Here is a 12,753-nt window from a genome sequence, read left to right on the forward strand (position 1 = left end):
AAGCTGATAGATGTCATGGCTCTTTTTGAAAATGACTCTGCCAACATAAAGTGAAAAGGAGATTGAAAGCATCCTTAAATGCTACAAGGATATCTACAATCAGAAGTTGAAAACTGCAAGTCAGGTTTCCATTGAGAGAGTTTTCCATTGAAAAAGTAGCCTTCAACTTCAATATGCAATCTAAAGATGTGATTAAGATGGTTATGATGTATTAATCTCGAAAATAAAGAACCGCTTTAATTGTTATTTGTTTTATACATACTGAATATTTTATTTACTACTCTTATGCCTTAATATGTATGAAAAATAGGTGCTTTTATGATTAAATTAATCTTAAAAGATCAGAATCTCACTCACTTGGTAACACAACCTCTATTATCTCATTATTTAAGCCTCCCATTTTATGCATTTTTGATATACATTGCTATTCTCCAAAATGCAACCTCTGCATATAATGAGAATTACCTCTACAGTCACTTAAACTTGTGGAAATGGTGATGGATTTTTGTAGCTATGCAGATTTAAGTAATTAATTTAGTGCACACAGTTATACAGGTTAAAGCTAGAAAATAAAACAGGGTAACATTGATATGGGAAATGTTACATTAATGCATGCATTATGTCTGAGACTGGAAACTTGCCCACATGGACTAGCAAAAATTAGATGGACCATGATTTCCAAGCCAAAGAAACATTGCAGGAAGTCAAACACTCACAGACTACAATTAACTGTTATACATCGCCTTGAATACATTCAATGTTAGAGCACTCACCACCCACTCTGGCAGTGCATGCTATTCATTCATGGCCCACTAAGCAAAAAATATCTTCTTTTCACTTCTTTACTCACATGACCTATGTACAGTTTCCAGGGATGACTTCTCATTCTCACATCACCCATTATCATATGTAATAATTCCCCTGTATCTGTCTGATACACTTCTCACCAATGTATATCACCCTACCTCCTCCTGTCTGCCAAGCTCCGAAGACCACATTCTCTCAGTCTGTTCTCATGTTCAGTATTCCAGAGTCCTGAGCCAGTGTTAATTATTTGCATCTGCACTCTCTCTCCAATGTTTCCTTATCACCAGTATAACCAGTTGACCAGATCTGTGCACAGAAATCAAAATGAGTCCTAGTTAGTGCCTTATGGTGGAATTATTACATGTTTATCCGTATGTCAGGTGTTCTTTGCATTATAGGAGCAGTTGTTTTGCATAAGGTCCCCAGATTCCTTGCTTCTTCCAATTCCTGAAAGCAACGTTCCTCCAATATGGTATACCTTATTCCATCTTCTCTGTTATATCATACTTGAACTCTTCCATTATTGGTATGTTCACTATCCAGTTTGGCAATAGATTCCATGGACCTACCACTGCATCCAGTTTGTGGATTGCATCTTCCTTTTTTCTCAGTACCTTTTATCCTGTGCAATATTTCCCCTACAGCAACCTCATACTCTTCTTTGTCAAGCTGTGCAACCACATCCCTAAATTTCTTCTGACTTTTAGACCTGATGCAATCTTAATAATATTGGAGCACTTTATGTAACTGTGTTTTGTTTAATTTTCTTCTTCTTAAGTAGCATCTCCAATTTGGAAGTTAGCAATCGTGGTAAGCTACAGTGTCTGATCCTCTGCATTCTTTTGATCTTAACATCCATTTCTAGAAACATTTTTCTTACTGATCCTCTTAATATGTGTTCTGCCATCTTGCACTTTCTGTTTATATGGTCTTCTATAAGTGCTCTTTAGGTTCCCATTAACTTCAATATCTCTTCATTAGTTTTTTTCTTGTTCCAAGAAATCTTCAGTGCTCCTATAGCACCACATTTCAAAGGCCTGCAATTTCTTTATTATGAATTTTGTATATGTCCACGTCTCACATCCCTAATTCAATGTGGACCATACATAGGATTTTATTAATCTTATTTTAGTCTGTTTATTTATTCCAGAGGTCATTAGTAATTTATTATTCCAGAATGCTTCTTTTTCCTTAGCTATTCTTGATTTAATTTCTATAACTGTTGTTCCATCTTCAGTGATCATTACTCCTAAATGATTATAAGCTTTTACAATTTGAACGAATCCTGTTGATACTCTTAAATTTCTGCTTTGTTGCTGTTTTTTTACTTATTATCATATACTTGGTTTTTGCTGTATTTAATACTAAGCCATAATTCTGACTCTTTTTGATTAATATTTCAAGCATATTTTGTAACTCTATTTTTGATTTCACTATGAACACCAAATCATCAGCTAATATTGTTAATTCTAATGCCATTTATTTTTATTCCCATTTCCATTTCTTCATATTCTTTCATTATTATTTCACTGTGGGACCTGTTCATAAAAGTTGAGGGAAATTACTCTTGTCCTCATTTTCAAGGGTAAAGGGGATGCACAAGACTGTAAAAATTACAGAGGAATAAAGTTGATGTCTCACACAATGAAAATCCTAGAAAGGGTTCTTGATGGAAGATTGAGGAAGGAGGTGGAGATTGCAAAGGAGCAATTTGGCTTCATGCCTGGTCGATCAATGACAGATGCTATCTTTGGTTTACAGCAGACGATGGAAAAGTTTTGAGGGAAACAACGGGAGCTACATCTGGTGTTTATTGATCTGACATATGATAGAGTGCCAAGGCAAGAAGTCTGGAGGTGTCCGAGGGAAAAGAAGTTACCAGAGAAATATGTCAGGTTGGTGCAGGAGATGTACAGAAATGTGAAGGCGAGTTCGGACCTGCTTAGGACAGACAGAAAGTTTTCAAGTGACAGTTGGCTTGCATCAAGGGTCAGCATTAAGTCCATTCCTGTTTAATATTGTGATGGAGGTGGTGACAGAGGAGGTTCAGAGAAGACGCAACTTGGACAATGTTTTATGTGGGTGACATCTTGCTGTGTCCAGAATCAAGAGAAGTAGTGGCAGCTAAACTGGAAAGATGGAGGAAAGTACTGGAAGAGAGGTATGAGGCTGAGCAGAAGTATGACAGACTATATGTGTTACAAAGTGGATTGTGGCCAGGAGACAGATCTGGAAGGAAATGTCATCAGGAAGGTTAGGGACTTTAGATACTTAGGTTAAACAGCAGAAGAAGATGGAGCAGCTGAGAAAGAAGTGGGATGCAGGATACAAGCGGGATGGAGGAACTGGAGAGAGAGATGGCTCGAGTGCTATGCAATAAGAGAGTGCCGATCAATCTAAAAGGCAAAAACTATAGGACAGTAGTGAGACCAGCTATGATGTATGCTATGGAAACTGTGGCCTTGAAGAAAAATAACATCAACAGGATGGAGGTAGTGGAGATGAGAATGCTTCGGTGGATGTCCAGTGTGACCAGAAAGGATCATTTGAGAAATGACTTTGTGAAGGGAACAGTGAAAGTTACAAAGTTATGTGCTAAGATACAGGAGGCAAGGTTGAGATGGTTTGGTTATGTGATGAGGAGGGAGGACGAATATGTGGGAAGAAAGGTCATGGAGATGGATGTGCAGGGGAGGAGGAAGCGCAGGTGACCAAAGAAGAGATGGAGGGAGCTGGTGGAGGGGGACTTGAGGATGAAGAACTTGGATGTGGTTACAGCCCAATACAGGAGGATGTGGAGGAGACTCACGATAAACAGCGACCCTACTTAAGTGGGACGATCTACAGAAGAAGAAGAAGATCATTTCACTGTGTGTATATATATATATATATATTGAAAAGTAAAGGGGTATTATACACCCTTATCTCGCTCTTCTCTCTCCTTTTGATATATATTGCTTCATTATTAATGTCATTTATAATTTGTGTCTTCTGATTCCAGTATAATTTGATTATTATTCTGACTTCCTTTGTATCACTTTTAATGTCTTTTAATATTTCTATTAACTTTTCATGGCTTACTGTGTGAAATGCTTTTTCAATAATAGTTTTTAATTTATAAATGGCATTAATTGTACTTTTTCCTGGCATGAATGCTTTTTGTTTTTCACTTGTATGGCATTCATTCTAAAACGACATTCTGTTTTTTATTATTTTCAATAGTATTTTAGAAGTATGGGATATGATACTAATTGTTCTAAAATCTTTACATTCTGCTGCAGAAAAATGAATTAATTATTAATTTTTTTGGTATTGGGATGCAAACAGATTTTATAGTCTTTTGGTAGTATGCTGTATCATTTCTATTCTATATTATTTCTATTGATAAATCTGTTCCTTTTTTCCCCTGTCTCTTTTATTAACTCAGTTACTATTCCATCATTTCCAGTCATTTTGCCATTAGGTATTCTTTTATTGTGCTTACTATTTCTTCTTTAAGTATACCTGGATTTTTTGAATGAACACTGATCAGCTTTGCCAGGCTGTGGTCATTATACAGTTTTGTTAGGTATTCTTTCCATATTTGTATCTTGTCTTCTGGATTTATAATAACATTATTATCTTTTAACTGGTAGCTTAAAATAAAATAAAAAATAAAATAAAATTCCAATTTTATTTTTGAATTCAACTCTACAATTTTATTTTCTTTATCTAATTTCTCTACTTCAAAGCAGTTATTAATGATCCATCTATGTTTTTCTTCTTTACATTTATTTTTCATTTTTTTATCCAATCTTTTATATTTTTCATTCCCATTGGGGTTATTTTTCCAGGTTCTTCTTTTATCCATTAGTTGTAGTATCTCTTTAGTAGTCAACTATGTTTTTTTTTTAATTTACTCTTAGTTTTTCCAATACATTTTCTGCTGCTGTCAGTATTGCTTCTTTTATTATTATCATCATTATTATTAAGAGAAACCTCCAGGGAGTCAAGAGACTCATCGAGGGAGGCCATATACTACACACACCAGCTATCATACTTATTCTTGAATTCATTCACACTGCTTGCACTCACAACATCCAATGGCAATCTATTCCAATCACACCTCATCCTCTGAGAGAAAAATCTAGCCCTCACACCCTTCTTGGCAGCCTTCATTTTCAGCTTCCAAGGATGCCCTCTCGTCCTTTCCCCATCCTCCATAAATTGAAAAATTCCATGATTTGAAATCCTGTATGAAACTTTCAGAAGTTTGTTAGTCTCAATCATATCACTCCTCTTTCTTCTGTTTGCTAGTGTCTACAGTCTACAAATTCTCAATCTGTCCTCATAATCAGTATTCCACAATCCTGATATCATTTTTAACACTCTCCTTTGTACTCTCTCCAATATATCAGAATCACAATGGAAACCAGGAGACCAGACCTGTGCACAATAGTCCAAGTGAGGTCTTATCAAGGCCTTGTCAAGAGGCAAAATAACATCCTTATCTTTACATCTGATAAGAGAAAATTTCATGACAATTTGTCTAGGACGATCTCTTTGACAAATTTGGGTGCATTACTGTAATATTTGTATAGACAGATGAAGGAAATTTAATTGGTGGTTACATATTGTTGTGAAAAGCATCTTAAAAGACCTTACTTATTTTTACAGAAGTGAATTAGATATTTGATGATAATGGTAATTAGTAAATAATACAGTATGACCAAAAAGAAATGGAAGTATGTGATTATAAAGATGACTTGAACTTAATGGCATAGAAGAGCTCAGATAATAGAATGGAGAAAGGTTTCTATATATATATATGATCATATATGAAAGGGATTAATGCTGTGTGTGTGTGTGTGTGAGAGAGAGAGAGAGAGCAAAGTTGAGGAAGGCATTCATCCAGCATTGGACAGAAAATGGCTGATGAAGAATAAAATAATTGATATATTTTACATAGTATTCTTCGATTGATCATATTAAGTTTTAATTAATTTTTACTCCTTGTTAGTAATAAATTTAGTTTAATCCTTTATGCAAGTGTGAGCAAACAAAGTTTGCACCTGAAATTTCTCTGGATTTAGAGAAAGATGTTGAAAGTTTATTTTGCACTTGGTTAGACTATAATAAATTTAGTTGTTTGCTCACATTTGGATGAAGGATTAAACTAAATTTATTATAGCCAAACCAATTGCAAAATAAACTTTCAACATCTTTCTCTAAATCCAGAGTAATTTAATAATAAGGTGGCACACCTTATGGCAACTCCTATAGTTAAAGATGACCTCTCCATTGCTTCTGCTTGGTATCTCTACTTCAGAGCTTGGCTCCCACTGATGAGACCTCAATAAAGGTCGAAACCGGTATGATTAGTGGCCCTTCCCTTAATGCATAACATTATACATATCCACAAGGAGATGTGTTTTGCATTATGGGAGATACTGAGATAGGAGTGATGGTAGCTTGACCACCTTTGCTGCAAGTTGCCTGGTGTTGTACTACCTTACCTCAGTCCTGAAGATATTTTCAGGTGCAAACTTTTTTGCTCACACTTGGATAAAGGATTAAATTAAATTTATTATAGTTTAACCAAGTGCAAAATAAACTTTCTACTCCTTGTTAGGTTATCAAATTTCACTCTTTATTTGATGAGATAAGGAAAATCACTTGATTCTCTCCAAGTAATATTGAACATATAAACTATATATACAAAATAGTTGTATGCAATATAATGTATGCAATTGTAATATACACAAAGTGTCTAAAAAAGACCCAACTTTTGCTATAAAGACTTTCTTGCTCATTTCAAAGTAGTCGCCTACTTTGGAATGCCCTTTCTGTGATGGCATGCAGTTCTCTTATCGCATTTTCCTGAATCTCCTCTATGGTTTGGAAATTACATCCTTTCGAAGTGGTTTTAAGTTTGTGAAACAGGAAAAAGTCTGCTGGAGCTAAGTCCGAAGAATAGGGTGGATGGGGCACAACTAACATCTGATGTTTTGTTATATGGATGACTGCGCATAGCAATCCTCAAACTCGCTAAAACTTCCCGGTACAATTCTTTGTTTACCATCTGACCACATGGTACAAATGCATAATAGACAATGCCTTTCCAATAAAAAAAGAAATACAACCAACATCACCTTGATCTTTGACCGATCCATCCATCAACGCTTAAACCACTCATAGCATTGCATTCAGCTCATACAGTCCTCCCCTTATGCTTGGTTAAGCAATTGAAACGTCTCTGTAAAATGTTTAACAAGTTTGCAGAAAATTTCAAACACACATTGTTCTTCAAGCTCTTTCATTTTCACTTTGTCACTAATCTGACAAACAGTTTGTTTGTTGGATTAGTGCTCGCTTCAGCCGATGTAATTCGACGATTAATCCTCATAGCAGAACAGGGTAAATGGAAGTTTGTTCTCAAAAGCTGCCACTAGGTGCACTCAGTAGCTGCATTGAGCTCTCTGTGCCAGTTGGCACACTATTAAAAAAGTTCGGTCTTTTTTTGAATATGTCTCATATATATGTACTAGGGGACGCTACCCCTGCCTACGGCGCCCAACCACCCATGTTCCGGACTGGTAGGCCGGTTCTTCTTGAATTCTGATGACTCGAATTTTGAAGACTCCAAAGGAAGGTTCCCATCCCCTGGTGCCTACGGTGCCCAACCCCCCGAGTTCCAGATTGGTAGGCCGGTTCTCCTTGAATTCTGATGACTCGATTTTGAAGACTCAACACTCAGGGTAGCCCCTGAGTTTCAAAATGTTTCAAAAAATGTGACATACAAACATGACATAAAAAGGCTTATCATTTTATATATAGGGTAGATATATATCATCATCAATTTCCTGATATGTTATCCCCAAGGGGTATTCAGGGTACTCTGATGGCATTACATTGATTAAATTTACATTATTATTAATCTCCTATCCATATACCATATACAGGTATCCCTCGATTAACATGGTTAATTAATCCCTCGATGTTACCGCGTGTATCAAAATCGCGTTAATCAAATCTAATAATCAATGGTAAAAATTACAATTTGTCCACGATTGATTACTGCATTAATAATTCGTTTTATATGGTACTCTTTTAGGAAAGATAAAAAATGAATGCAAAGGTAAATGTTTAATAAATGCTTGTACCTACATTATTTACCGCAATTTTTTTTTATCAAAAGAAGTTATCAAGAGTCGTTTGAACAGTTTTAGTTTTTTTCTTATTGGCATAAATTCTACCATAACAAGCAAAGTGACTCTCCAGATCTTGGCAAACAAGCAATAAAACAAAGAAAAAAACACTGCAAATAATGTACAGTTACAATCTAGAAATTATTGAACAAAGAATAAAAAAAGAAAAAACTAAAAAAAACTAAACCATATTATACTGACATCGGAGGTCGCGGTATCTCTCAGATACAATTCACAGTCAAATATCACAAACCTTTACATAACACTTGCTAAAGCAAAAAAACTGACTGCATAAACAGTGTGGAATATCACTCATAATCTATGCATGCGCATATGTACATGCTACTCATGACCTCTGAGCTGTACACTGAATTGTGTAAGAATATTTGTATTAAACATTTTTCATGTATCTGTCAGATCAGCTGCGAGCTCCACAGGGTTAAAGGCACTTTAATCAAAACTCTTGCCATGTATATCAAGGGATTGCTGCAATTGATTACACTACGTTAATCAAATTCTGTGTTAAGCAAAACCGCATTAAGCAAGGGATACCTATATATATATATATATATATTATATTTGCATATGTATGTGAAGAATAGCTGAGAGGAAACAGTAACAGAATATACTGGTATACTTTTGTGAACAAGTAGTTTCATCCTTATTACAAACAACTTCAGGTGTACAAAAATGATAAAAGCAGATAGTATATATTGATAACAGTAGTATTAACAAATACAGTATTAATTGAGATTCTTGTCTTTAAATTACCAGAATCCATGTCACTATTCTCTGAATATGACAAAAGCTCTGTACACTTCTCACTATAGATTACTGAAACTTCCAATCCCACAACACTTATGCCATTTTAGTGGTATACCACTATACCAAATCTTCCACAATAATAAACTGTTCCATTGAAAATTTTTTCACTCTGTTATAAATTAAAGATGGCAAGAAATTATATTCTTGTTTTAATCCTTTATTCAAGTGTAAAGCAAACAAAGTCTGTGCATGAAACGTCTTCACAGCTCGTCTACTTGTATATAGAGACGATTTCACATTAACTGCCTTAGCATCCCATAATGCATAGCACACATCCTTCTGAGTGTGTATAATGTTCTGCATTATGGGATGGACCAATACTAAGACTGGTTTTGACCTTTATTGTGGTCTCATCAGTGGATCTGACCCAGAAGAGATACCAATTAACTATTCTGGCAGTATGAACTGATTGGACCTGTGGTCCATTATCCTATTGTCAGATTTGCAACAAAATTTCTGGATTAAGGAGTATTATTGAGCACTTGACTCATCCATTGTAGGCTATTGAGTATCAGTAAGTTTTTTTTTATTATTAAAAAAAACTTGTTCAGCATGCTTTTTTTTGGACATTTGTCTGGAGATATTTGTTTAGGTTTACCACTAGGTGGTAGACAGTAATGGACTTGGGATATTATTGAGCCTTTGACTCACCCAATTTTGTGCTTCTGGCAGTTGGTTTAAAAAACTTACTTGTTTAGTACAGTTTGGGGATGTTTGTTTTGCAGGGTCATGCTCACTGCAGTGTACTGCTTGGTGGATTAATGAGCTAGGATGGATAGCAACATTTGAAAAGAAATTTGCAGCCTTTTCATATAGAAAAGTTTTGATCTCAAGAATATTGGCCTCTCAGGGAAGCTGTATGTTTCTTACAAACCATGGTGCATTGAACACTATTCATAAACATTTGTTTTGGATTATCTGTAGTTTGTGAATGTTTGAATCCATTGTGTGACTCCTGTGAGAAGGTGTACTTCTTTTCCTGGTGTTGGGATTACATCTACTGCTTTCCATCATTCAGGGAAGTAGCGATATCTTAATATTGCATTTATAATAGCAACAATGTGCATTATGAGTTTTATGTGGCAAACATTTGAACATTTTTTTTTAGAAATCCCATTTGGGCCTGATGCATTCCTGTTCTTAAGTTTGATGATTTCATTCACCTCAGCAGGTGGTATCATTTGGCTGGGGTTTATATACTCTGTGCATTTTAGTGCACAGTATGTCAAGGTGTGTACTTAACTGACCAAGTCTAGGTCCGCATGAGTGTAGTTTGGACTACACTGCTTCTCTGAGTCATTGGTAAAAGCTTCAACTTCATATATGTCACTGTAAACCAGATCGCATTCACCATGGATTGGTTGGGAGGGATTTACGATTTATGTGTCGAGCTTCAGAGATACCAAGGTTGAAGTCATATATATTTCCCATACAAGTATTGAAAAGCTGTAACACCTTATTATTAAAATACTTTGGATTAGAGTAGATGTTGAAGGTTTTATTCACTTGGTTATAAATTAAATTAAAGAGGTCAAGAAATTATATTGTTATTTAAGGCTTTATCCAAGTGTAAGTAAATGAAGTTTGGACATGAAATATCTTTACGACTAGGTTACTTGTATATACATACAGACTATATACATATACATACAGACTAATGACTTCACATTAATTGCCTTAGTACCTACACACACATGCACGCACTGCTTGGAAAGAAGTCAATGGACACCCCCCCCCCCCCATGGGCAAGGTGCATTGCCATGTAACGAGTCACATGCTTGTAGTCGGTTTAACTTGGGAACAGTATGATGCTACCAAGTCAGTGCAACTGTGTCTTGGTGAAATGGCCACGTAAAGGAAACTGATGGAGTTTGAAAGGCATTGTGATAGGATGCCATGTTGCAGGTCTCTCTGTTCGGCAAATTGTTGATATATTGGACCATCTCAGGTTAACAATCAGTGATATCATACGAGATGAAAGTGCAGGGAGACAACTGCAAGTTCCGCCTGCAGTGGAAAACCCACCACACTCACTGAATGTGATTGTAATTTGCTATGAAGGATAATATGTAAAACTGCCATTCGCTGGCTGACTAACTGAATGTGGAGTTCCAGTCACTGACCGGAACATGAATCTCCACATAAACATAAGTTTCCATGGTAGGACTGCAATATGCAAGCCCCACTCATGGATGGATGTAGGTGTGGTGGATGCTCAGTGAATGTCTCTTACCAGAGTGTGTAACCCCAATTATGAAATTTGGAGGTGTTGATGTAATGTTATAGGCCTGTTTTTCCTGGTTTGCCCTTTGTACCTCTGTTTATGGTGCCACAAACGTTATCTGAACATTCTTTAGATATGCTTCTACTTTGAGGCCTTTCTTTGGAACTGACCATTGTGTCTTTTAAAGAAAGGCCTGAAAGTAGGAAGCATTGCATGTCCTTGGTTTGTGGATACATGAACGTCACACTTGACTGACCTCCACAGAGCCCCGATCTCAATCTTATTGAACATTTGTGGGATGAACTGGAGCATCAGGTGAGGTCAAGGAATGTTTGCTCCACAACACTCCAGGACCTCGTTACATGCCTACAGGAAGAATGGTCCAAAATTCCTATTGATTGCTATTGTATGCTTGTGATGTACAATATGGTGGTGTCAAGTATGTGCTGTAGGATTGCTGCAGTCATTGCAGTGAAAGGAGGTCTTATATCTTATTAAGTTGGGTGCAATAGCTGTTTGTTCCTCACACTGTGTCCGATGACATCTTTCTAAGCAGTGTAGTCTTTTCAATACTTCTATATGGGAAATATATGACTACTTCAATCTTGGTATATCTCTTTTGGGTCTGACTCCTACTAATGAGAACTCAATAAAGGTTGAAACTGGTCTCAGTAGTGGCCCTTCCCATAATTCATAGCATTATAGACACATTGAAAAGATGTGTGCTTTGCATTATAGGATACTAAGGCAATTAATGTGAAGTCAGTCTATATATATGAGTAGTATAGTCGTCAGGATGTTTCATGTGCAAACTTTGTTTGCTTACACTTGGATAAAGAATTAAACAAGAATATAAATTTCTTGGTATCTTTAATTTAATAAACTATTCCTTTTGTTTCTGTGAGATTACTCTAGTTGATTCTATACATATAGGCTGTAATAAAATATATTATATATATATAATTGTTTTTCTTTGTGTCATGTTTATAGGACATTTAAGAAACGATGTCTTGGAAGAATGAAAAAGCACATAGGAGATTTGGCATTACAAGCTAGTTTGCCCCTCGATGCTCTTTCTCTTTATTCTTCTGCATATGAGCTTTTAAAACCATTGAATGACTGGCAGTGGCTTGCAGCCATTCATGAAGGCCAGTGTGCAGCATCAGTAGTCCTTTTATATCCACCTCCGTTACAGAGTCCAGTACTTCATCGAAATTCTTCCTTTCCTGTTGGTAGCCAATCAGTAATGAAAGTGAAATCAGGTAGATATTATTATTTTTTGCATAAAATTTTAAGATATATTTCTGTCCTCATATTTTTCTAAGTGAGATAAGAAGAGATTAATGATTAACAAATTAATAATATATTATATTCTTGTTTTTTTTTCATTCATATTTATCATTTCATAATCAAACAATAGACAAGGTTTCCCTTTATATAATGACAGCAGTTAACTTCACTGCAAGATGTTCGGTTATCCCATATTGCAGAACATACTTTCTGTGAATCGTATTTTCCCATATTATACTTAATAGTCAGCAGCCACTTTTGAGATCCTGCTGGTGGGAAGATTGTCGTCTTTAGAAACTCAATGACAGTCACATTCCTTATAATAAAAGTAGCAAAACAGTATATTAATATATTTTTACGATTCTCTGAATTAGAGAGTGATATGATGAAGGTTTTTGTTGTGTTGGTTAGTATATTATC

General features: G+C 35.7%; 1 protein-coding gene across 2 annotated transcripts in view; it reads left to right on the forward strand.

Moving 5' to 3' along the window:
* Nucleotides 1–12,753, forward strand: part of brun (trafficking protein particle complex subunit brun) — a 452,915-nt gene that overhangs the window by 49,925 nt on the left and 390,237 nt on the right. For both annotated transcript variants that reach the window (XM_090414220.1, XM_090414221.1), the window contains exon 5: nt 12,034–12,305. In XM_090414220.1, the coding sequence (XP_090270346.1) occupies nt 12,034–12,305 (272 nt within the window). The remainder of the gene's footprint in view (nt 1–12,033; nt 12,306–12,753) is intronic.

The sequence above is a fragment of the Typopeltis vanoorti genome, chromosome 25 (genome assembly GCF_054136105.1).
Source record: "Typopeltis vanoorti isolate ZY-2024b chromosome 25, IOZ_Tvanoo_1.0, whole genome shotgun sequence".
In the NCBI taxonomy this organism is placed as follows: Eukaryota; Metazoa; Arthropoda; class Arachnida; order Uropygi; family Thelyphonidae; genus Typopeltis; species Typopeltis vanoorti.